At 40.9% G+C, this 26,633-nt stretch overlaps 1 protein-coding gene across 3 annotated transcripts in view; it reads right to left on the bottom strand.

Moving 5' to 3' along the window:
• Nucleotides 1–674: 674 nt before the first annotated feature.
• Nucleotides 675–26,633, bottom strand: part of rab27b (RAB27B, member RAS oncogene family) — a 57,893-nt gene continuing 31,934 nt past the window's right edge. For all 3 annotated transcript variants that reach the window (XM_061734622.1, XM_061734621.1, XM_061734620.1), the window contains exons 3-6: nucleotides 10,476–10,564; nucleotides 6,863–6,966; nucleotides 6,637–6,760; nucleotides 675–3,869 (exon numbers count right to left, since the gene is read on the bottom strand). In XM_061734622.1, the coding sequence (XP_061590606.1) occupies nucleotides 3,683–3,869; nucleotides 6,637–6,760; nucleotides 6,863–6,966; nucleotides 10,476–10,564 (504 nt within the window). In that variant the 3' untranslated portion in view covers nucleotides 675–3,682. The remainder of the gene's footprint in view (nucleotides 3,870–6,636; nucleotides 6,761–6,862; nucleotides 6,967–10,475; nucleotides 10,565–26,633) is intronic.

Below are 26,633 nucleotides of genomic sequence, written 5' to 3' on the forward strand. Positions count from 1 at the left end.
ACAGATAATTTGTGCTGATTACAAATAATATAATATATTACAAATAATAGCAGTGACCAAAACACCTGCAGAAATACTGCAGGAATGACATAGCAGCAGTTAAATGCAGCCTTCTGTAAGCTTTAAATATCCACTGGGCTTACATCAAATACATCAAAACACAAAAATAAAAAACAGTTTTCTGAACTTATTAATATGACTCTGTCCTTCACAGGATAAGTAAAATGGATCACTGCAAAAACTCAAAATCTTAAGAAGAATAATTGTCTTATTTCTAGTTAAAATGTCTAATTTTAGTAATCTCCTTACACTTAAAACAAGACTCATCATTGGAAAAAAACAATTTTTACCTGTTTCAAGTAGATTTTCACTGGAAATAAGTAGAAAAATCTGCCAGTGGAACAAGATTTTTTTGCTTGTAATAAGAAGATAAATCTTGTCCCACTGGCAAATTTTCCTACTTATTTCAAGTGAAAATTGACTTGAAACAGGTGAAAATTGTCAAATAAGTTATTTTTCTGGTGTTATTTTTCTGGTGATGACTCTAAATGTTGAAATAGCAGTAAAACCACATTCATTAATGAAATGATATAAGGGATGGAAAGGGGGGGTGGCAGTTTTACAGGGGGGATGATTTGGACCGTTTTTATTTCAGGGGGGGATGCCATCCCCCCTCATCCCCCCTCATCTCGAGTACTGCTTAACAGGTAAATCAAGTTGTTTTCCACTTTTAGATGAACCATTTTATCCAATATTTTAAATTCAAATTGTAACAATAAAGATAACCAAAGTCCTGTTTAATTATCCACACGTTAATATTCCTAAAGTGATCGGGGGCGGCTCTAAATACACATTTATTTGCCATCCGGGTTTAAAACTCACAGGACATACATAGGAAGCTCTGAAGAAGGAAGTTCACAGATGTTTAATCGGATACATATGAAAAGGTTCAGTCCAGAAAAATGGCACACAACCCCTGAACAGAGGAGTGGAAGTCTTAGTGAGACTTCAGTGGGGACAGTGTAAGTCCGGAGGGCTGGAGCAGGGTCCTGAATATGTTATGTGGAGGTTTTGGTTTCTGATACAATAAAATTTAAACTGCGTCTAGTTTTGTGACCCACAATACAAGAAGCTTGTTTAACTAGTAGTCTATTTCAAACCAAAGAGATTTTGTTATAAGACAACTTTATAATTCATAATAATGATGATTATATCACAATTCTTTTTGACAGATGTTAAAAATAAAACAAAGAAAGTGAAATGAGAGAATAATATCATAGGAATGAAACATTGAAACATAAATATGACAAGTTTTAAAAAAAAGAAGACATTTCATTTAGTATAAATAATTTGTCAGTATGTTTTATAACAACATTAGTCATGTACATGTGCTTTACCCTTAAAGCCGTATTTGATAGAGATAATCTGTTTTGGAAAGTTCTGGGTTCATTATTTTCATGATTTAAAAAAAAAAAAACTTTTGATTTAATTAAATGACTAAGGATCATAAACTTTTTCAAATCCATATATTTTTTTCTTTTAAACTATGGAAGAAAGGAAAGGTGTTTCTAAGCTATTAACCAGAACACACTACGCTCTGGGAGTTTGCAGGTGCGCTCCACCACAGTGGAGGAAGGTTTTCAAAGTCAAGGCAGGAGATCCGTTTTTGGATACTACATCTATTCTGATAAGCTCTTCATCACATACAAAATCTACATATCTATCCATTGATTTTTAAAGCACATGTGTCACACTGTTGCCAAACAACGTGATGTGTCATCAAATACATGGTCATTCTTTACAAACAGGGGGAAAAAAGGAAAGACGTGCAGCAGGCCAGGTTGTGTTACCTTGGTTTTTTTTTAAGACACTTCTGATGTGGAATAAAGAAGATGCACAAATCAACAGGTCAACAACCGTGAACATTAAAAAAATAAAAAAGACAGCTCATCTCCTCAACTGAAAACATTTATTTCATTTAAATAATCACTGGGATACTGTAAGCTGTCACAAAACAACCGATGAGCACTGATGCTACATTAGATAATGAGCGTTAAAAAACATTATCTCCGCATCAAATAAGAGTCAACAAGCAAAAGCGGAGATTTTTTCTCTGTGGACAAAGATCTGTGCATGTGCATTGTTTTCTGATAAGTGCACGGCTCGGACATTACGGTTAGAAAGTGTTGATAACTAGAAGTAACAGGGGTCTCTTTCTATTATAGAACAGCATACTCCATAAATGATTGTTTGTCACCCAGTGTTTTGGATTAATAGGTAGGAATTTGAACGTTCAGCCTTGTATTATCTGTGCAACCTACTGCTGTCATTACATGTCCTTAAATTAGCTAAACAAGCCAACAAACATTCATTTATCGAAACAAAATACTTCAGTCTGACTCGGAGACAGAGAGCACAGATGGGTATTATGTCTAGAAACGGTTGCGGCTACTTGGCCTCAAAGTACGGTGGCCGAGACCCGCCATTGCTGAAAATAAAAGTAACGCTGCAAACAGAAACAAACGCCGCTGCAAATTAAATAAACGCTGCAAATAAAAAGAAACGGCGCTGCAAATAAAATAAACGCTGCTGGAAATAAAAGAAACGCTGCAAATATAAAGAAACACCGCTGCAAATTAAAAGAAACGACGCAAATAAAAAAGCCACAACGGAAGTCAATTACCGGGGACTATTTTTGCTGATGCACCGGTGTTTTTTACGTGAGAGGAGAAGTCCCTGACCACCACACACAGCTTCAACTTCACATTCATCCAAATACCTATTGTTACCCACGGTTTAGATTATTCTTGGCATTATTATTAATGATAAAAACAACAAAAACAACAAAACCGGTGTCCTCTCACATAAAACCACCGGTGCATCGGCAAAAACAGTCCCCGGTAATTCACTTCCGTTGTGGCTTTTTTATTTACGTGGTTTTTTATTTTATTTGCAGCGGGGTTTCTTTATATTTTCAGCGTTTCTTTTATTTGCAGCGGCGTTTCTATTTGTTTGCAGCGTTCATTTTATTTGCAGCGGTGTTTGTTTCTGTTTGCAGCGTTACTTTTATTTGCAGCAATGGCGGGTCTCGGTCACCGTATCAAAGACCTCCAACATGACTCCAAAGCCAGTCATACAAAACACAATTTTGCACATGTTAGGCAAACCTCTAAACAAAACTCGGCGTGTCAAACATCTTTCCTCAGGTAGCTAATCCTGGTCCAGTTTAGAAATGAGTGAACAGATGAATAGTTAAGAGTTTGAAGCTTTAGATTTTTCTTTTTGAGTGTTTGTGTCCTTTTAAATCATTCAAATTGGTCACTTGTCAACAGAGAAAAAGGCAAGCGTTTCATTTTAAAGGCTGCATGTCTTCAACGAGGCACATAATGTTTCTAACAGTGATGAAACTTTAGCCTCCTGTTTTAAAATTCTTTCTCAAGGCCAACAGACTGTGGCTGCAGTACCTAGAATATCCGCTAGAGGGCGATATCGTCGTTTCATTGAGCGGCAGAGGTTTCGGGAGAATATAGGGAGGAGGAAAATAATAATTCTTTTTTATGACTAAAGTAGAGGTGAAAAAAACATGCTATCAAAACTGACAGAGAAGTAAAAGTAAGAGAAAGAATGTTACAAGAAGGACATTGGAGGAGAGTGGACTGGTTGTTTTGAATCTCCTTCTTATTTAACATGCACATTTCTTCTCGCTGGGCTGTTCATCAGTAAGTTTTGTAGCCCCGTTCCCGTTAGCTGAATCCGCGGGGGGCTTGTCGACACACTGCTCCATCCTCTTCATGACCAGATCCAGCAGCGTTATCACGGCCTTGTCCACCTCCGCCCCTGTTGCTGCACTGGTCTCGAAGTACGGGATCCTGGAAGGAATATGGGTGTTAAAATAACTCATAAAGGGGTTTACTATGGAGCCAAATCAAGGCCAAAAGTTTTGCTAATTTGAAAATAAAATTGTAATTGAAAAACTAAGATTTGAACCTGAAAATTCTTTTTTTTTATTTCAGTTTCAGATCTTTTTTTCAGTTGCAGATCTTTTTTTTCAGCTTCACATCTTTTTTTTTCAGTTTCAGACTTTTGGCCCTGATCTGGTGTAGGGGGCGTGGCATCAACTGAGAGGGGCGTGGCATCATGAGTGACAGCATAACAGAGAAGGCTGGGGACGTTCCTCAGTCATGTTGCCTTCAGGAAACGTAGGTTGCAGAAGTTATCAGTAGAAGTATGATTCAACACTGTATATACACCATATTCACGTGATTGGCAGTGCAAAAAACGGATACTAGTGACACATTTCTGTTTAAAAAGCTGTTTTAGACCGTACTTGGCACCAATCGCAGTATAAAAGCAATAAACTATGCCAGACTGTACAGTTCAACAGCCACACTTTAAAGTTTGACATTTCCCACTTCCACATACTACCGTGAACGCATCGCAGTATCGTTTGCGATGGCGTCCGCTCCGCCAGGACAAGCCGCGGGCCCCAGCACTCAGGTAAGATATGTAAAATATGGTTTATATACAGTGTTGAATCAACTTCTACTGATAACTTCTGCAACCTACGTTTCCTGAAGGCAACATGACTGAGGAACGTCCCCCGCCTTCTCTGTTATGCTGTCACTCATGATGCCACGCCCCTCTCAGTTGATGCCACGCCCCCCACGCCACATCGGGGCCAAAAGTCTGAACCTGAAAAAAAAATTTTAAACTGAAAAAAAGATGTGAAACTGAAAAAAAGATCTGATACTGAAAAAAAAAAATTTGAAACGGTAAAAAAATAAGTTCATGATCAAAACTTGAATTTTCAGGTTCAAATCTTAGTTTTTCAATTACAATTTTATTTTCAAATTAGCAAAACTTTTGGCCTTGATTTGGCTCCATAGTTTACTGGTAGATATTAGTTCAGCAGAAATGGATGGATGTTAAGACTCGAGCAAACATGATTGCTGCTCCAGAGTCTCGTCGTCAGTAGAGGTGAGAATCCATCCCGGTGAGGGACCGGACCTGGTGTGGCTAGTGTGATCCTGAAGCAGGATAGCTTAAGTTTGAAAAATATTCTCCACACTTGTCCCAAATATTCAAACTAGTCTCCATGACACTCTCAAGTCTCAGTCTCAGTCTTGGTAAATTGTAGTAACTTATTAAGCGCAAGCACCACACGATTAGGCAGATTTCTTATCTTCTGCATTTTTTTTTTTTAATGGACGAAGTCTTCAACTGACAGCTAACGCGGTGACAAGTCTAGTACTGGAGCTGGAACCAGCAAGGTTTGACTCTCCTCACTGTAAAAAAGCTTTGTTTCTCTTGACTGGTTGCAGTAACACCAGAAAATAACCCGTAGCCAGCGTAACAGTCAGTCGGTGGGAAATTCTTTCAGAGGTCACCGTTGTTTTATTTGTGCTCCCAACCCATATCACATATGGGTCTGTGCTGTGTGGTTTGTAGCTGGGCTGCTTTGACACATCACATCAAAATCTTGTTGAATCTTTGCTAAATTGATATATAATTACACCCTGAAAGCACTTGAAATGTCAGTTTCTGAACTGCTTTTGTCAGTTTGAGCAAATGTGACACATAGTTGAACTGCAGCTAGTAAGATAGCTGCATGTTGATATGGAAGCATGTTGGATAACAAGAAAAAATGACTTTATGTGGACAGGAGCAACACAATATACCTGACCTGAAGTAACACTGTTTCGATATCCATCTCTATAACCTGGGATTTCTACATATGCATATTCCATTTCCAGAGGTGTCAAGTAACAAAGTACAAATACTTTGTTACCTTACTTAAGTAGAAATTTTGGTTATCTATACTTCACTGGAGTAATTATTTTTCAGACGACTTTTTACTTTTACTCCTTACATTTTCTCGCAATTATCTGTACTTTTTACTCCTTACATTTTAAAAACAGCCTTGTTACTCTATTTCATTTCGGCCTTAAAAAAAAAAAACTATCCAGTTAAATTGCTCCATCCGGATAGAGTGAATTTGGTTGTGGTTGTTTCAGATGTTCTTGTCCAGTTTTGTTCTTACATCCGTTCCCTCAGATTCCTGCAACTAAACTTGGATGTACATTCCAATAAAGGTTAGGATAAATGATAACATGCCTCTGAAGTTTGACTTTTTGCACCATTACAATACTTATAGGCAACTAGTCATCATATCTGCTGCTCTCTGAAACACATGTTAATGCTCAATAGTACACATATATGGTTCTTATATTTGCATTATACTAAGATGCATTCATTTTCAATGGCTTTTTTCCCCCTTACATTACTTTGACTTTTATACTTAAGTAGTTTTGAAACCAGTACTTTTATACTTTTACTTGAGTGAAAAACATGAGTTGATACTTCAACTTCTACAGGAGTATTTTTAAACTCTAGTATCTATACTTCTACCTGAGTAATGAATGTGAATACTTTTGACACTTCTGTCCATTTCAAAGGTCCAGACTCCTGAAACCCCTAAAACGCTGCAGTTGCAGTGAGTCAAAGCAGTACTTTGAACTAGGAGTCTGTGGTCGGAGTAAACTTTACCATGAAATAGTGACGAGACTAATATCAATATTGCAGTCACACTTCCTCTACTCAAAATTTATCCACCATGTAAATTAAAAATAAACTCACCCATATTTTTCGGCCAGCTCCTTCACCTGCTTCTCTTGAACCTCCCGCTGGTCAGCCAGGTCTGCCTTGTTCCCAACCAAAACAATATCTGGGTTCTCACAGTACGCATTGGCCTGCAGCTGGCCTGGGAATATGCAGCAGACAGCATGCTAAACGGCTCATCTAAATGCTTGATTTACGTGAACAGGAACGACAGCAGATCGACTTTAACGAAACTGAAACATACTCATCCAGTTTCTGACGTTGAGGAAGCTCTGCTGGCTGGTGAGATCGAACATCAGCAGGAACCCCATAGCGTCCCTGAAGAACGCTGTTGTCAGGCTGCGGAATCTGCAACACAAAAAGCCCCGAGAGGAAACGTGAGGGGGCAGGAGGGACACGCGGTGACATGCTGGTGTTTGCATAGGGCTGGGCAATATGGACCAAAAGTCATATCTCGATATTTTCTAGCTGAATGGCGATACTCGATATATATCGATATTTTTTTCTGTGACATAATTGGGGTTTCCCCCAAAGCATTATAGCATAGCATCTCTGTTAGCTTCATTTTTTTCTGAAGCAAACCCTTAAAAAAACAGTCAGTTTTAATACAAAGCCTCGTGCCAAATGTCACACAGGTTCCTTTATTAACAGAGGTCTGCACAATATCAAAATGTATAAAACAAATGAAATAAAAATAAACTGCCTGCATATATAGAATAAAAATGCTTCTTGAATAAAATAAAACAAATATCCCTTTCCTGCATAACAATTAAATTCAAATACACTGTGCAATTAATACAATGTAGACAGTAACAGGCAGACTTTTCCACTGAGTTTGACAGTTGTGCAAATAACAAAACATTTGTGCAAATCTCAAATAAAACATTCAAGTCAATTTGTCACAAAATAAGCTATATCAAAATCATAAAAAAAAAAAATTTAAATCGATATAAACGATATTGCCTCGTACCATATCACGTTTGAAAATATATCAATATATATCTTAAAATCTCGATATATCGCCCAGCCCTATGTTTGCACAACCCATCTCCTACAAACATTTACAAGAAATGTGTTAAACTGGACTGTTGTAATAGAATGAACCAATTTTCACCCAAATCAATAGTGTGGATATTAAATAAACATTTATTAAAATGGTCACTGATTAGGCCTGTATTCATCTGCCCATCAGACATAAAAATTCAAACCATTGTTCTGTCAGCAACTGTTACCAGGTCTGGTACTGAACATGTAATGCACCAGCGCGTCCAGTTCAGTGCATGTGATTTAATCCAAATATTCTATTTAAAAGAGAAGTAGTGACTTGGAGTTGAGAACACCTTCAGCTCTGGGTGTAGCTCAGCAAGTGACATAACTCTTAATAAACTTTTATCGTTAATTATTAGGAAATAATGAATATGTGGACTATGTCTCTCGGCTGGCCTGGGAACGCCTCGGACTCCCCCCGGAAGAGCTGGAGGAGGTGTCTGGGGAGAGGGAAGTCTGGGCATCCCTGCTGAGGCTGCTGCCCCCGCGACCCGGTAACGGATAAGCGGGAGAAGATGAGTGAGTGAGTGAGTGAATATGTGAGCTATAAGAACACAGAGGCAGAGAAGCGGTGAACTAATGTGATTGATTGGGTAATGCCTTCAGCCGTGTGATTAGAGGATTATAAAGACAAGTTTATGAAACAGAAATCTCTTCGGTTCCACTGAGTTGATTTAATGCAACTTAAATTATATAACTAACAATGACTCATCCAGCAGTGAGTCATCAAGACTTTGTGAGCAGCTTGAATAGATCAAGGCCACGCAAAGGCAGACGCACACATGATTGACAGGTACAATCACACCGTAAACACTGACCGCTCAAAACAGAAGGAACCTTCATGGCACATTTCAGAGGGCTCGTATTTATCCTACAGCTTCTTGTTTTCCGTATTTTCTATTTCTTGCAGGGGAGGTTTTTGAAAGCGAGAATGAAATCAAGTTCCAAGAAGAACCCCATTCTCTTTTTATTATTTTTTTATTTGGAGGAGCCGACTTAAAGCAGAATCTACTTGAATGACTCACGAATCAGGAAAAAAAAAAAAAAATCTGATTTTGCTGTACAAGAGCTCCTTCACTTGAAAAATAATAAGATCTCTTCTAAAGGCTGAATTATGGTTCTGCGTCAAAACGACGCCGTGCCTACGGCGTGTGGTTTTTGTACACGCAGAGGACACGCCGTCACATGCGCCGTCACTGACGTGCACCTCCCGAAAATTGTAACTACGCGTCGAGGAGACGCCGACCACACGCAGACCGAGAGGGCTGTGATTGGTTCGTTTGAAAGCGAAGCATTTCCGGTTTCCGGTTTGAATCAGTAGTGAACTTCCAGGGCTTTTTTCTTCGTTTATATATGATTTTTTTTGTTTTTGTTTTTTGCACAATAGTTGTCCTTATTTCTTTGATTTACTGTGACCGGAAAAAGTCGGATAAACCATTCAGAAAAAGATCGCTAACTAGTGGCCGCGGGGGGTACTGCACCGCGACCAAACGGAGAGACGGAGAACTCTGAACGATTCGTGACGGCGTCACGGGTGCGCCGTGTGCTCTGCGTGTGTGTGACGCAGAACCATACCCGCACCTTAAGAAAATCCTCTCCTCCCCCGAACTAAAGCAAGCTTTCCCAGGAGGATGACGTTGTAAGTTATGACAACTACACAATCGTGTTAAGTTGAAATAAACACTTTCTACAGCCGGGACCATTAATAACAAGTACGTTTTACCACCTCTCCAGAACAGCTAGCATTGAAAGATTAACTGTTGTTGAAGGAGACTAGAACAAAAATGTCTCTGTTCCTCCATGACTTCATCAAAACCAGCATCTGTTGCTGCGACATCAGCAGAACATACTAAACGATCAAACAATGGAGAAAGTTACAAATTTGGCAATCCCTATTAAAACTTTTAAAAGTGTCTTAACACTTATGAGAAACCCCCTCAAATATGGCGCTTTTGCACTAGTACCACTTCAGCTCGGTTCTACCCGCCACGGCCCCGTCTTGCGCTTTTGCACTAGGGGCTGAGGCGGGTGGAACCGTGCCAAGCAGATACTTTTTCTATAACCATTCTGCCGAGGTTCTAACCGGGCTGAGCCGGGACTATTTCTGACGTCACCACGCCACTGATTGGTCGGGGGGCGGGGCCGTCATCAAACTACAGGCCTCTGATTGGCTGGGGGGCGGGGCCGGCAGACGTTTGAATCAGGAAGCGGGAGTCAGTGCGAGAGCGGCTCGCGGCTCACAGCGATTTTATTATAAAGCACAAACGTCTGTTTGGTGATCCAACTCTGAGGTGCAGATGTTCATAAACCTGGTGGCTGACGAGAGAATTAAAAAAGGGATGTAGACGGGCTGTTTACTCTCAGCCGCTCGCGGCTCCAGATTTCTCATCTGCGCCCACACGAACAAAGGTGTTGCGCAATCGAGTACGTCACAGCAGCTTCACCCCAACCTGCACACTTCTCACCTGGCTGTGCAAAAACACACGGGTAGAGCCGCGTCGAGCCGAGCCGCGCCGAGCCGGGCTGAGGCGGTACTAGTGCAAACGCGCCATTAGAGTTACACCACATCTACTTATATTTTTTCCAATATTGGTTTAAATGAAGAGGTCTGGATCTTTGATGGTATTGAGCACCTGTTAGAGGAACAGCACATCGGGTCGTCAGTGCAATGATGCTCAAGCCAGCAACAAAGCAATGCTTCCTTTCAAGATCTAAATGTCGCAGTCTAAGGTACCGTGTGTGGTCCAAGATCCTGTAAATGTCCCCCACCATGGGAAATACTCCCAGTCTTAATGGGAGATGGAGCTCACCTCTCCTGTCCAGCTGTGTCCCACAGCTGAAGGTGAACCTTGAAGGTTTTCCCAGTGGTCGTCCCATTGGGGTTGGACGCTGTGTAGATCTGGGAAGAAGAAAAGATGAGACATTTCCACTACAGAACAAATAACGTCTGTATATTTAATGCACAAATTAAATCTTTGTCCTGGTCCATGGGTTGTATCATACTGAAAAAGATTTTTACATTTTAGGTTTATCCTAATATACTCTTTATGAAAGGATGAGAGGAAACGTTGCAAAGACTTTGCAGTAAAACACAATCAAACATCCCCGAACCCGACACCATTCTTCATGGTCCAAAAACCTCAACAAACACCTTTCCAAAACTAAATGCTGTATGTATCACAGGTTTGATGTATAAGACCGTTTAAGTTTAGGATCAGACGATTAAGCATCTCCTCAGTGTAAATATTCATCACATTGTTCGGGACTGAATATTAGTAGTTTTTTTTCTCCCTTGTCTGCATATTTATCAGAGGTTAATACCAAGTTGGTAAAACCTAAAGCATATATATGCATTTTAATCTTCAAACAAAGGCTTTTGTTAGTGTATGTAGGTGTGCATGGGTGTGTACATGAGAGTGTTTCCTTCACCAGCCCTCTACTATATTTTATTGTAGAATATTATAGTAGGAAAGAAAAGACAAGCAAGTGATGGGTGTAGTTTGGGGACTATGTGATGTGCTATAGTGTACGTGAATAAATCTATAATGTTAGTGGTTAGTGTTATGTTGTGTTATGTTGGAGAGACGTAAGACGGACAGGTATTTATAAGTAGGAGAAGACAGAGAAAGGGAGAAATGAAAATAAATGAATATAAATAAATGAAATAAATTTGGTGTGTCACACATGTAGTGGGTTAGGCTTGTTGGTATAATTAAGTGTTTGGAGGAGGAGGGCAGTGTTGATATATATAAATGAAATATCCATTGTGAGATTAATCCAAGTTTATAATTTTGAAACTGCCATAATCAGAATGAGAAAACTGCCTGTTTATCTTCATGACATGCTTTGGAGGGTAAAACTGAATGTTGCCTTGCTGACTTCTCAGTCTGTCAATGAACCATTGTCAGATGGACACATCTGTCCCAGATTTCCTGGGTTCAGGAGGAGGCCCAAATTGACCTTTGCCCTGAAACCGATCACATGCTCTGAATAAGATGGCAGTTGGCCACTTCCTGAGAGATACTCAGGGGTTTTTAGACTGTCCTGGGACAACTGTTCTATTATATTTGTAAAGTTAGCCTGCACACATCTGTTCAGAGTTCCTGTTTCAGCCCCAGAGGGCATATAACCTCAGCGACCTATGGTTTATAAAAACTTTAAGCTTCTGTTTACCTCTTTAACTGAAAATGTCACATGTGTGACATTTTGACCCCGATGTCTGTTCCTCTGTATGTTTCCCGTTTTCTTCCAGATGTCCATTTCATGTCTATTTACTGTTGTCTTCCAAATATGGTCAAAGTTTCCTGTCAGTTTACCAAATAAATAGCTTCCTGCAAAGGAGGGTCTTTGGGAAGCATTTGCTGTCAGGGGGTCTGCCTCTGTCAGTATTGCTTTCCCCTCCTGCAGGAGCACCTGAAAAATCATTCCTAGTCTCCGGTGTCTTTTTCTAAGTTAATTAATGTATGTTGATGACTTTTTAACCTAACATTTTGGTGCCGAAACCCGGGATCTCTCGAGCTGCGACGATTGGGGTGGCGTAAGATTCAACGGGCCATCCAAAATCTGTCGACAGCGTTCCGACTTCAGGGACGGGGCCAGGTTGATCTTGCGCTGTTCCAGAGTCCAGACGACGAGATTTCCCAGCCAGGGGAAGGCACTAGGAGCCTAGGTGAGAGACCTCTTTTGAGTGAAATTCTGTGTATACTAACAAGAAGGTTAGTGAAAGAGGTGATTGGCAGCAGGTCGGGGACACGATTTTTATAAGAAGGCATAGGGGCCTCTAAAAATACTATGCCTGGGGCAGTGCGTAAGGCCAACACGGGGGTTTCGGACCCGACAGAATAACAAGAGGAGGTTTCTTAGGAGTGATTTTTTATGGTTTTGTTTATGTTTGTCTAATGTTTGTCTGATGTTTATGACAGGAAAACTGTCTGTTCAATGTTTGGGGTTTTCAAAATTGAGAGGAAAAATTTTAAGTTGTTCACTAAAATATCAGGCTAAAACCAAACTGTTAAAAAAGGACACTTGTGTCCTGAGAGAAACTTAGGAAAGAAAATAACTGACGAAAAATAGCAGAGGCGTGGTTAAGCTGAAACTTATGCTTAAAGAATCTCAAAAGATGCTTAATTGATGGGGAGACGTCCTCAAACTTAAGAAAATGGAGACAAATCTTGCAAAATAATAATATAGGGAACTTAAAAAGAAGTAAATGGACTAATTTAAGACTAAAAGAAAAAACAAGAAGTAAAAATGGGTTAAAGAGGTGGTATTGATGAGAGACTGGGAGGGGAGAAGTGGGGGCTGCAGCAGGATGTGATTCTCTGTGTGTGTGACAAGCTCTCTCTCTCTCTCTCCCTCTGTGTGTGTGTGTGTGTGTATGTGAGACTGTCTGTGTGTGTAAAAGTGCTGCTGCAGTGTGGCTGCACGTTTACGAAGAGCTGCATGAGATGACAGGCTTAGTGAAGCTTAAGAGGGAGGTGTCTTCTCATTTGGAGACTACATGTCCGTGAGTTGAGGGTTGAATTTCCTCTCTGTTGAAGTTTTTGTTAAAATGATACAAATAGCAGCCGAAAGCTCTGTGTCTGTGTGTGACTCTCTGTGTGTGTGTATTCATGAGACCTTGTGAAACAGCTGCAGAGTTTACAGGGCCAAGCTGCAGAGAGAGTGTGTGTGTGAAAGCGTGCTCTAGCAGTAGGTGCAGCGCTTTACGAGCGGCTGCAGTCTGTGTCTGAAGGAGAGAACTTTTTTGTGTTTCTGGAAAAAGGGGGGTTTTCAGTGGTGAAGTGAAGTGAAGTGAGCTCTCCTTTTGGAGGAGACGTAGAGATGTGGAATAATATAGTTTGTTCTATCATTCTAAGCCCTGAATGAGGGCATAGAATCATAGAAGTTTAAATTGGGTTAATTCATGATTTAATTTGCAGATTACTGTTGTAACACTGTATTTGACTTGGATTGTATGGAAATGGGATTCCTGCAATTTGCGAGCATGAGATAAAATGATTGGGTTGTTTGTGACATGAATGTAAAACAAATCAATCATTTGTCCTTACTCTGTCTGTTGTGAAATCACTACTGATGATTGACAGCTTCAGAGGATGGGTTTTGTACAATGAAATTAGCGCCGCTATATTTTTAAAATACAGTGGAAGGGTGTGTTCATGAGCCTACTCTCATTTGTATGTCAGTGACATTTTACACAGAAAGGGGTGTGTGCAGGAGAAACAAACCCGGTGTACAATCTTTTTAGAAAAGAAGAACTCTGAGTGCATATTAGCTATTCACACTGAAAATGTGTACATTTGTGATCAGTGTTGCTACCATTTAGGTTGTGAGTTCATCTGAAATGCACCAATTGAGCTTGGTTAGTTTAGTTTGAGGAGAAGTAATTTACACATTTGCAGTGATACACAAACCCACATGCAGATGATCTGAAGTTGTGTTTAATGTTAGTGGGTTTTTGTCTATGTGTAGTTTACACATGGGGATTTATCCCACAATTTTCTTAAGACTTCTATGAGTCTTCATAAGAAGAGCATGCATTTGCGTTGCAGCATGCAAACAGAAGATTAAGAATCTCCTGAAGACTATATGATTAATCTGGAGATAATTTTCTGATAATTTTCTGATAATTTTCTGACAATTTTCTAGCATTTCCTTTTTATTTGGGGAAAATAGAGCTCAACAACAGTTGAGAAGGCATTATTTGATAGAATGATTCTTTTCAGTCCGACGTTTTGTGACTGTGAATTATTGTTTATACATACAATATATATATATATATATAAGTTCACTGAAGACTACTGTTTACGTTGCAGGAGAGTTGCTGCACTGACAGTTTTTGTGTGGTGTTACTTTAATAAGATCATAACCTACCTGGGTGGAAATAAGAACGTTTTTCAATGAGAAATTCTGTAGTCTAATCTACGGTGGGAGACAGAATTTTAAAGGTCTTGCCCCATCTAATCTGGTGATGGGAGGGGGGATCTCTGAGGGACATAGATATCCAACCCTAGAGAATCATTGAGTCAGACCTGCAGACTTGCCAGGGTGCGAAGGTCAAGAAGTGGGAGGGCCACTTATCTGGGGAGCCTGACTCTGGCAGCCTGACTCTTCCAGGGAGAAGTCAACAAGGAGGGGGTCTGATGACACGAAACCCCCACCCCTGTTGGCATGCAAAATAATGCTGTGAAGCAAACTGGTGCTTCCAAGGAAGTTGTTCCCCCTGGTGGCTAAGTTGAGCCATAGGGAGTTTCTATGGCTCAACAGGAGGGAGTGGGAGTATGTAGGGGTACATATGATACATCATGAGGATTAAATACTAAATACCCTTTAAAAAAATTTTTAGTAGGAGCTTTCCGACATGTTGCAGATACAACATGAGAGGACCTATCCATTTGAAGTTGTTCATATGGATTTCGTTCTTGGAGTGAACTAATGGCTGTTAAGTTAAGGCTCAAGAAAGCCATGGCCTGAATGACGGCCATTAGTCGAACTGTACATGAGAATCGTCTTCTTGTACGCTGCTGTTTTCTTCCTCTTCCCTCTCCTAAAGCAGGAACTGCTGAAACTGGGTAACCGGATCCTGAGTCGAGTGGTGAAACGTCATCACTCCGCCAGGACGGGTCCTTTTTGCTGTCCAGATCAGGACACCGGCAGCAGTAAAGGCTGCTGAACGATCTACTGCGTTCACCAGTTGCAGTGAAAGCTAGCAGAGAAATGCCAGGCTCGAGTAGTGCGGGAAGTCGAGCGGTACCACAACCTTTGCTCGCCGAAGTAAACATCTGATGCATATCTCGCCAGCCCAGCCTGAAGAATATGACTAGCCAAACTGACTTGCGACAACAAACTAGGAGAGGAGTCCGAGGAATGGAAGAGACTTTTTCATTACTGAGTCATGCTGACATAATCACTGAGATTCCGATTCAGATTCCGACTATCACTGTCTTTGTACTGTTCTGTGTTTTCATTACTTGTATGTTTATGATGACACTGGAGTGTTTTTTTTTTTGTTTACTGTTGAAGTTTCAAAATGATAAAAAGGAGGGAAATGTGAGATTAATCCAAGTTTATAATTTTGAAACTGCCATAATCAGAATGAGAAAACTGCCTGTTTATCTTCATGACATGCTTTGGAGGGTAAAACTGAATGTTGCCTTGCTGACTTCTCAGTCTGTCAATGAACCATTGTCAGATGGACACATCTGTCCCAGATTTCCTGGGTTCAGGAGGAGGCCCAAATTGACCTTTGCCCTGAAACCGATCACATGCTCTGAATAAGATGGCAGTTGGCCACTTCCTGAGAGATACTCAGGGGTTTTTAGACTGTCCTGGGACAACTGTTCTATTATATTTGTAAAGTTAGCCTGCACACATCTGTTCAGAGTTCCTGTTTCAGCCCCAGAGGGCATATAACCTCAGCGACCTATGGTTTATAAAAACTTTAAGCTTCTGTTTACCTCTTTAACTGAAAATGTCACATGTGTGACATTTTGACCCCGATGTCTGTTCCTCTGTATGTTTCCCGTTTTCTTCCAGATGTCCATTTCATGTCTATTTACTGTTGTCTTCCAAATATGGTCAAAGTTTCCTGTCAGTTTACCAAATAAATAGCTTCCTGCAAAGGAGGGTCTTTGGGAAGCATTTGCTGTCAGGGGGTCTGCCTCTGTCAGTATTGCTTTCCCCTCCTGCAGGAGCACCTGAAAAATCATTCCTAGTCTCCGGTGTCTTTTTCTAAGTTAATTAATGTATGTTGATGACTTTTTAACCTAACATCCATAATATCTTTGACTGCTCATACATATTTAAGTTCACCAATATGAAGTCATGCAGTACATGCAGTCAATTAGTAAATATACATTTTAATAGTTAACAACACTATGCCAAGTCGTAGACGAAGGGGGGACAAAATGAAAAGTTCTGCAGGTTATATCAGTGATAATTAAGGAAATAGATGGCCAAAGTTAAAAAAATTAAAGATACAGATGTGATATTTGGTAAATGGTAAATGGCGTACAATGGCGCTTTCCAGCTGTACTCCTACAGCCCCAAAGTGTAGACATTCACCCACACACAGACACACACAGACACACACACACACACACACACACACACACACACACACACACACACACACACACACACACACACACACACACACACACACACACACACACACACACACACACACACACACACACACACACACACACACACACACACACACACACACACACACACACAGGTTGTCGGTGGAGCTGCCACACAACGGCGCTGGCCTGACAACCGGGAGCAACCGGGGGATTCAGTGTCTTGCCCAAGCAGTGGCGATTTTGGGGGGTGGCCTGGGGTGGCCTGGGCCACCCCTGAAATCTCATTGGCCACCATGTGGCCACCCCAGACCTGATTGGTAGTTCATGAAGTTCATCAACACAATAACCTAGTTTTTTTTCTTCTCCTCCTTCCCAAACAAGAGGACACGCCTGTCAATCAATGACAGCTCAGGTGATTGGTTGGTTTAGAGCTAACTGACCCAGGGCCAGTTTTACATTTCTAAGTATGATAGTAATGGTCGGACTGAGACTGTGAGCTGATCTGGGGTCAGCAGTGTCGGGTACTGATAGCGAGGCGGACGGGCAGAACGCTTCTACAAGGTGCTAGTCGAGCAGACGGTGACAACCAGCCGACGTGAATTGATCATCAAAAAACGGAGAGGTATGTTCATCTAACGCTGAATTTATCCCGAATTTCCCCCTGAATGTGAAAACGTTCATATAGCATGCTAACAGCAGCTAGCTAGACCCTGCACAACATTTACCATTTTTTATATGTTGATAGTGTGGTACACTCAAAAATATGTGATGACTTTATGTTTATTTTTGATGATATTTAATCTTACATTTGTAAGGAGACAAAGGGCCTGATTTACTAAAGGTTTGCGTGCGTAAAAACGTGTGCAAACTTGACATCACCCACAAACCAATGTGCAAGCTGATCTACTAACAGCGTGCAAAGAGGACTGCGCCTCTCAAATGAGCAAAATAGCACACGCTGTTCATTTAGTACTTTTGCCCTGATGAATAATCAATATGGGGCGTACCCGCCAGAAAGCGCTAAATACTGGGAGGGGAAAATGCAAATAGGTTCATTTACCACACGCAATGAGATTTACCAAGCCTGAAAGTAATTGCGGCGATTGTGATTGCGTCTGTATTTAATACGTTGGAAAGGAAGGTGCTAATCTGCCCGGCATTACGCACCGATGGCTGCTGTTATTGTGGCAAGGAGGCGACATCGCCAAAATCAAAGAATACGCAGAGAGAGAGTCTTTATTCTGCTGCATGCTATTTTAAAAATGGTTGCACAAGTTTTATTAAAGGCACTTTTTCTTTAGTTCTTCGCCTTATATCTTGCCACCTTCTTTTAACCTCATCTGCCGTTCTTTTTGTCTTACCAACTGCATTTATTCTATCGCAGATTTTCTCCCATATTGCGTTTCTTTTGGTAATGTTTAAATTTCTTTGCTGTAGTTCATTAATGTGTTTATTTGCCTCTTCCACTAATATCTCTAACTCCAACTCGTTAAATTTCATTTTGCGCTTGCGACTATCCTGCTTTCCATCCAGACTCTCCATGGCGCAAACCGTAAGACACGCAACACCTCATTTAAATACTGAGGTTTGCACCTGTTATCAATTGCGCAAGCATTCTTAGTTGATCACCCGCAAAACACACAACAACAGCACGTGCAAACTTTTTCAGTGCACACGCAATTTAGTACTCTTTATTTAGGATCTTAGTAAATCAGGCCCAAAGTATTAGTCTGTGAGAAAATAGAGCGGAACACAGTGTGCCTTGGTGCGTGTGTGCCCAGACCGCGGAGGTGAGGGCGTCTCCCCCCCCTCCCCTCACAGAAATCTGGGGAAGAAAACGTGTGGTTCATGTCTTAATTTCTCCGGACATTTAATCTGTTTTTCAGGTCAGTACATGGTGAAAATGGCAAAACAAGTGCCTCTTAAAGCTAAATTTAATGTAGCGTTAGTGTGATGAGTTTTGGTGGCATAATTAAGTGTTTTATACGGAGTTTAAAAGAGCGCGAGTGTAGAGCTGTGCATGACGTCACCACTAGAAAAAAATGTTGCGCTGTGTGAGAAGCACCACATAAGTTTGTATATTGTTTTGTGATATTTTGGTTGCTAGGGCCCTGGACACCTGACAGATCTTTGGTTTAGTGTTATTTCAGTTTGTAAGATGTTTATAAGACCCGTAGATGTTCTCATTTGATGAGAAATTGGTTAAAGTTTAAACAGTAACTTCTCAGCCTGGTGAAATTGGATCAAGAGAGAGGTTGATACTGTATTTTGAGTTCATAAGCATTCCCTATGTGATGTGTTAAGTGTTTTGGGATGAGAACAGTCATCTATCAGTCATTTAAACAGTTAGCCTCACACTGATGGACTTATTTTGATGATTATTTGCAGATCTCTCCCAGTCCAGAGCAGCAGGTCCAACAGCCTCATCTGAAGGTATTTCCTGGGACCCTGCAAGGAACAGGAACAGCTGCTTCCAGAGAGACTGGTACCAACAGTATCCATGGCTGGAATATTCCCAAAGCTAAGACACATCAACTGTGCAGTGCAATACAAAAGAAAGTGCTTATTGGGAACCTCTTATTGTTCTTGACTTTAAAAGTTTATAGAAGAGTGTGTTGTTGTACATAGTGTATTTTTATCATATTGTGTTTGAATTATTTCTCATTTATTTAAATAAATATTCAAAGGAATCATTACTTTTGACCTGTATCATTTTTTAATGATTATACATTATACCTGATATTATTGGCAGATTGATTTTGTTGAGGACTTTAATGTTCTACAATGAGAACGGCTCTGAAAATGTGTAACTACCATAATAGGTTGAAATGGAAGAGGAATAGAAAACTGTCAAATGTCAAAACAACAGTCTGACAATTCAATGAATGCTAACATGAGTTCTATATTTCAGTTATTATACATATGTATAGATCTTGATGCAAAGCAATGCAATATTTACACATTTTAATCACATGCCATTCATAAAGGTTCTCCCGGTACGGCCACCCCAGTCTGGCTCTGTGTCCCATCTTGGCCACCCCAGTAAAAATGTCCTGGATACGTCACTGTGCCCAAGGACACTTTGGTGGACACAGCAGGAACTAGGGTTCGAACCACTGACCAGGTTCATGGGCGAACGCTCTACCAACTAAGCCACCCTCCCCTCCCCATATTTATGATTAAATAAACATGTAATCAGTGTATCAATATATAATCAGTACATATGGCACATGTTGCACCTGCATTTCTTTGCCTCTCCATCGCTTCGGTGCAGTAAATATCTAAGTAGATCTAATTAACAATGATGTTGACAGCGAGATGTGAACTTGTAATTAGACAGCTGGTGGTGTCAGCGTCTCTGCAGGCAGCCGTTCAAACCTTAAACCCCATCTCTGATGCATTCACCTGAGTTTATGAAGATCATTAAATTAGGTTTGAGTCCTTGCATTCATTTCAACATGACAGATTACTTAACAGTTAATACTCCAAACTTTCTGGCAAAAATGCCACTGGTCCGACTTTGCAAGACTTGTCCTAGTGCCCCACGGTGTGTGGATCAGTTAGAGATACTAGGGCCCGGTTTCACAGACAAGGCTTATATCAAGCCAGGAGTAGGCCTAAGTCAGACTAGTAAAGCTAGGTCATTTAAGTGGCTTGCATGAGCGTGGCTTATATTTGTCTTAGTTAGTCCCAGACTGTGGAGTCCTGGAGTAAGCTTAAATGAGAACGCCTCATTAGCCTAAGTGGGAGCACAGTCTGTTAGCCTAATGGTGTTCATGAAAACCTGGAACGGAATTGAGGACAGTTTTGCTGGAGGGAATTTTGACACCAAACATGGTTGAAGCTAAAAGAACACACTCAAAGAACTATACCATGTATGAAAAAAAACTCTACTTAAACAAATTTTGGGAAATCATGCTGTTATTGAAAGTAAAGGGCATAGTGCTGCTGTTGAACATAAGACGAACAATGCCTGGGCTGCCATTTGCAGTGAATTCAATGCAAATGAAAATGTATGACTGTGCACCCTCCACATCTGGCATGGCATCCCAGAGAAAAGATGCTGCCAAAACCTTCCAGCAGAGACCAAAAAGGATGTCAATGCATGAAAAGTTAACCTTAGAAGTTCATGAGCAGAAAATGAAATATCTGAAAGAAGAGCATGACATGAAAATGAGAATTCTACAGGTCGAATTGGATATGAAATTAGAAGAGAGAGTTGTTCAAAGAAAGATGCATGAGATAGCTATGTAATGTAATGAAATACACTTGACAAGAGTTTGAGTATTGTAGTCACCACAACCTAAATTTTAGGACAGCCTTGGTTGAGTTTCTCATTTAATTTTTCAGCACACTATTGCACTGCAATATTGCACTGCAATGTGAAAACAGCTCTGAGTGCAATTCCTCGTTGGACTGGCATGGGCACATCTGAATCATTCTGGTCTTCCATTGGAGGGTCAGGACAATTATACTGCTTTAGGTAGTTGTGCAGAACAGTTGTAGCAATGATCACCTTGCAGCATCTTCTTGGCTCAAAACGAAGTGTATTGCATAAACACTGGAATTGATTTTTCCACACTCCAAACATACGCTTGACCATCCCTCTAGTGCGAATATGAGCTCTGTTACATCTTTGCTGCTCAGTTGTTGTGGGATGTGGCCAAGGCGTGAATAAATAGGAACTCTGAGCATATCCACTGTCACCAATTAGTATTCCGCTATGTTGCCCTCTCTCAAACTGAGCACACAATGAAGAGTTGTGAAAAATCCTTGAGTCATGTGTTGCTCCCTTCAAACGGGCAACAATGTTTGAAAACTCTAAATTGGGAGTGCATGCAGCCTGAACATTGATGGAAAACTAGTTCTTACGGTTCCTGTACTCCTCAGCATCAGGAGTTGATGGACACTTGATTTCAACATGACATCCATCTATACAGCCAATCACTCCTGGGAAGTTCCCATATTCGTAGAATCGCGATTTATAGTTCGCTTGCTCAGCAGCATCAGGGAACTTAATGTACAGATTTCTCAGTTCACAAATGGCACTGCAGACATTGTGAACTATTCTACACACTGTTGCTTTGCTGACACCACACAAATCACCAGTTTCACGATGAAAGGTTCCAGATGCCAAGAATCTCAAAGTGATCAGAACTTGGAGATAACTGGGTACTGGCCTTCCTCTTTGAGACATGGAGGAAAGTCTAGGCTCAAGCAAAGTAATTATCTCCAGTACATCTTCTTTGTACATACGAAAGCGGTCTCGGAAAGTTATTTCATCAAACTGATTCAATGGATTACTCCTATCCACAAGTATTTGTCTGGCTGGCCTCTGTAGCGAATATTGGCTTTGTTTAATCCAGAACAGACTAAATCTATGACTATTTTAAGATATGTCTGTGCAAGTGACTTAAAGTTAAGCCAGCTCAAACAGCATTTTAGTCTGAGACTAGGCTTAAGCCTTGTCTGTGAAACCGGGCCTATAAGTTGCCATGCCAGTTTGGAAATGACTCGTACCAGGATAAGCCCCCAAACCTCACTGCTCAGATAGGGTTTATTGTCGCTTCATACTACTTTTGCCAGGTCCTCACCACACCTGAAGCAATTCAGAGATTCTTCTACCTAATATTCTGGCGCTAATGATTTAGCAAATTAATGTGGCTCACATCTTTAAACCTGCTTAATTCTCCTACAACAACTACAACAACTTATAACTATGCCATTTGTGAATGCTCGTAATGATTTATTCTTGCATACGTCTTAATCTTGACTTTTCAGATAAATAAATAAATCAGACCTGAAAAGAGTTCATGGTGCCTGAAGAACATAAGTTTTAACATAACATAAAATTACCATGAAATAAAATGACTGCAAGGACTGATGCCACAGCCACCCGCTTAAATTATCTGGTTGGGAGTCATGTGGCTCTCATCTTAAACCTAACAGGAGTAAACAAGGTGGCCGACATACTTCTCCAGACTTCAAAAGAAACCTTGAGGAGGACCCAATGACAAAAGTGTATTTCATTTTTGGTCATGCGTGTCTGCTTTTGCGTGATTCTAGACAGGACCGCTGAACCAGACCGTGATCCTGTAATCAGTGAATGGAGTTATCTGTATTGAGGGCTCGAAGCAGCTCCGACTGCAACAACAACAACTGACTTTGATAAGTGTTTTTCCTCCAAATATGTTCAATAACAACAATAATTAAAGCTGCAAGCAGCGATGAACGGGCCCTCGCACTCATGGCCACCGCCCCCCATAAGCATATCAGAAATTACACCACCCACGACTTTCTATGTCAAACCATTCAAAGGTTATGGCAGAGAAAAGTTTTCTAGGGGGCGCTGTTGAGCCATTTTGCCACGCCCATTAATGCAAACCATGAAATATCAAATTCATCGCCAGGCCTGGCTTGCATGCCAAATTTGATGACTTTTGGGGAACTATCAGATATGGACCAATCAGATGAAGGGGGGGCGCGCTTTTTGGCGATTAGCGTCACCACGGTAACACTTTTGAAAGAGAAAAGTAATGCGTGTAGTCACAGGATGGAGACGCACATTTTATATCACAATATAGTAATCTCTGATCATTGATGCTGCCATATCACCAGAGGAAATCACTCAAGCCATAAACTCTATGCACAGCGGCAAAGCAGCGGGGCCGGCGGTACTGTCGCTCGATGCGGAGAAGGCCTTTGATCGTATTGAATGAAGGTACCTTCTAACGGTCTTAGAAAAGTTTGGATTTGGCCCATCGTTTATCAATTGGATCACACTTCTTTATACGGCTCCTAAGGCTGCAGTTTTGACCAACTCTATATGTTCAGATTACTTCGGCCTTCAGCGTTCGGTCCGACAGGGTTGTAGTCTCTCTCCATATTTATTTGATATCGCTATTGAGCCTTTAGCTATAACACTCAGAGAGGATGATAGAATAGCTGACATTGAGAGGGGGGGCTCCTTACACAAGGCCTCACTTTACGCGGACGACCTGCTCATATACATATAAAATCCAATTCAATCTATCCCTCCGCTCATTGACACACTTACTCATTTCGGTAGGCTCTCGGGCTATAATTTGAATTTTTCTAAAAGTCTTTTTTTTCCAATTAACCAGCTGGCCTTGGATCTTACTTATACTGACCTCCCGTTTAAATTGGAACTTCATTCATTTACTTACCTGGGAATCTCTGTTACTCGATCCTATAAGGATCTGTATGAGCATAACTTTAAGAAGCTTCTAGAGCGCACAAAACTGGATCTTGAGAGATGGGCTTCATTGCCCATCTCATTAGCAGGCAGGGTCAACTCAATTAAAATGACAGTCTTGCCTCGTTTTTTATATCTATTCCAAATGATTCCCTTATTCTTAACTAAAACCTTCTTCCGGGATCTTAATAGCTGTATCACCACTTTTATTTGGAATAAAGCCCGGCCACGTGCCAGAAGAGCTCTTTTAGAATTGCCAAGAGCGGCAGGTGGCATGGGGTTGCCTAATTTCATGTTTTATTACTGGTCGGCGAATATAACAAAAGTGAGTTATTGGATTGCGGTCCATAAACACAAGCAGGGCCCAATCTGGGCCTCTATGGAAATGTCTACAGATCCCAAGATCTCTCTAGTGTCTGTGTTATGCTCCACACTGCCAGGTGGCAATCAGTCACACTTTAATAATCCAGTGATTAATAGCTCCCTCAAAATCTGGCGCCAATTTGGAAAACACTTTGGTTTTAATAATATGTGTGGCCATATGCCTTTGACTGACAATCATTTCTTTCCGCCCTCACAGGCGGACTCGGCTTTTAAGACATGGCACCTCAAGGGTCTGATTTTCTTTAGTGATCTATATAAAGACGGCACATTTGCCTCTTTTGAAACCCTTCAAAATGTCCATGAGATACCTAGTCTTCACTTTTTCAGGTTCCTCCAAGTTCGTAGTTTTGCTAAAGAAAATTTTTCATTCCTAACCATGCCAGACAAGAGCATAATAGACACTATACTAGACTGGAATCCATACAACAATGCCGCTTTTGCACTAGTATCACCTTAGCTCGGTTCTACCCGTTTTGCGCTTTTGCATTAGGGCTGAGACGGGTAGAGCCGCTCCAAGCCGATACCTTTTTCTGTAACCATTTCAGTGAGGTTCTATAGCGGGCTGAGCAGGGACTATTTCTGAGGTCACCACCCTCCTCGCCACCGATTGGTCGGGGGGCGGGGACGTCACCACCCTCCACGCCTCTGATTGGTCGGGGGGCGGGGCCGTCAAACGTTTGAATCAGGAAGCGGGAGTCAGCACGAGGCGACTCGCGGCAATGGATCTATTGATCGCGGCTCGCTGCGATTTTATTATACAGCAAAAACGTCTGTTTGGTGATCCAACTCTGAGGTGCAGATGTTCATAAACCTGGTGGCTGTCGAGAAAAAATTAAAAAAGCGATGTAGACGGGCTGTTTTTTTCTCAGCCGCTCGCGGCTCCAGCTGATTTCTCATCTGCGCCGACACAAACAAAGGTGTTGCGCAATCGAGTACGTCACAGCCGCTTCACCCAAACCCCCCCACTTCTCCCCTGGCAGTGCGAAAACACACGTGTGGAGCCACCCCGAGTCGCGCCGAGTCGGGCCAAGTAAGTCCTAGTGCAAAAGTGCCACAAGGGTAGTATTTCAAAGATATATATGACTATACAGGATATTGGCCTTCCTCTCTTGGACAAGACCAAATCAGCCTGGGAACAAGATCTAAATTTACAGCTGGAAGAAGGGATCTGGGAACGCTCTCTGGGGCGCATTCATACCACCTCTTTATGTCTTAGACATTGTTTGATTCAATTTAAAGTAATTCATCGTTTGCATTTCTCGAGAGAAAGACTGTCTAAAATTTATCCTGATGTTGATCCTACTTGTATAAGATGTCACCTGGAGCCTGCCTCTGTTGGACATATGTTCTGGGGTTGCACGTCTCTGACGTCATTTTGGAAGAATATTTTCAATGCTTTCTCGACCATTTGTCATATAATTATTGAACCCAACCCTATGACTGCTATATTTGGAGTTCCCACGGATGATGCACCAGTTACCTCTCCTCAAGCCAATTTTGTTGCATTTTCTTCTCTCATAGCCCGGAGACTTATCCTCCGCAATTGGAAATCTGCTAAACCCCCAACATTCACAGAATGGGTCAAAGATGTGATATCTTTTATGCCTTTAGAAAAGCTCAGATACAACAGATTCAAATCTCGCCAAAAGTTTATAAAGGCCTGGTCCCCTTTTTTAGACTTCGTCCATATGCTGTCTTTCGATGATGTAGGGATGTAGTATTATTTTTGTCATGTTTACAGTGTTACTCGGATGTGTGGAAACCCTCAATTGTACTACTGACAAATGTTTGGCCTAATGTGTAACCCTTAACCGTCCATGTGTTATTCATCTATTTATTTATTTTAACATCATTATTGCTATTATTATTACTAATGTTATTTTATTTGTGTACTTTTTTTTTATTTTTAATTTTATTTATTTATTTTTTTATTTAGTTTAATTTTTATTTTATTTCTTGTTTACATATTATGTTTTATTGCTATTATCTTCTTTGTAAGTGGGAACTGGGGATATATGTGGGGTTGTTTGTCTTAAAAAATATTGAAAAACCTTATAAATAAAGTTATAAAAAAAAGAATTTGGTGACTTTTTGGGCATGTTTAGAGGGGCAAAAAGGCCCTCCTTTCGTCAGAAGAAAAAAAAAAAGAAAAAAAATCCTACAGATACAATAGGGCCTTCGCACTGTAAGTGCTCGGGCCCTAATTAAAGCTGCAAGCAGCGATGAACGGGCCCTCGCACTCATGGCCACCGTCCCCCATAAGCATATCAGAAACGATA

This window comes from Cololabis saira, chromosome 11 (assembly GCF_033807715.1).
Source record: "Cololabis saira isolate AMF1-May2022 chromosome 11, fColSai1.1, whole genome shotgun sequence".
Lineage (NCBI taxonomy): Eukaryota > Metazoa > Chordata > Actinopteri > Beloniformes > Belonidae > Cololabis > Cololabis saira.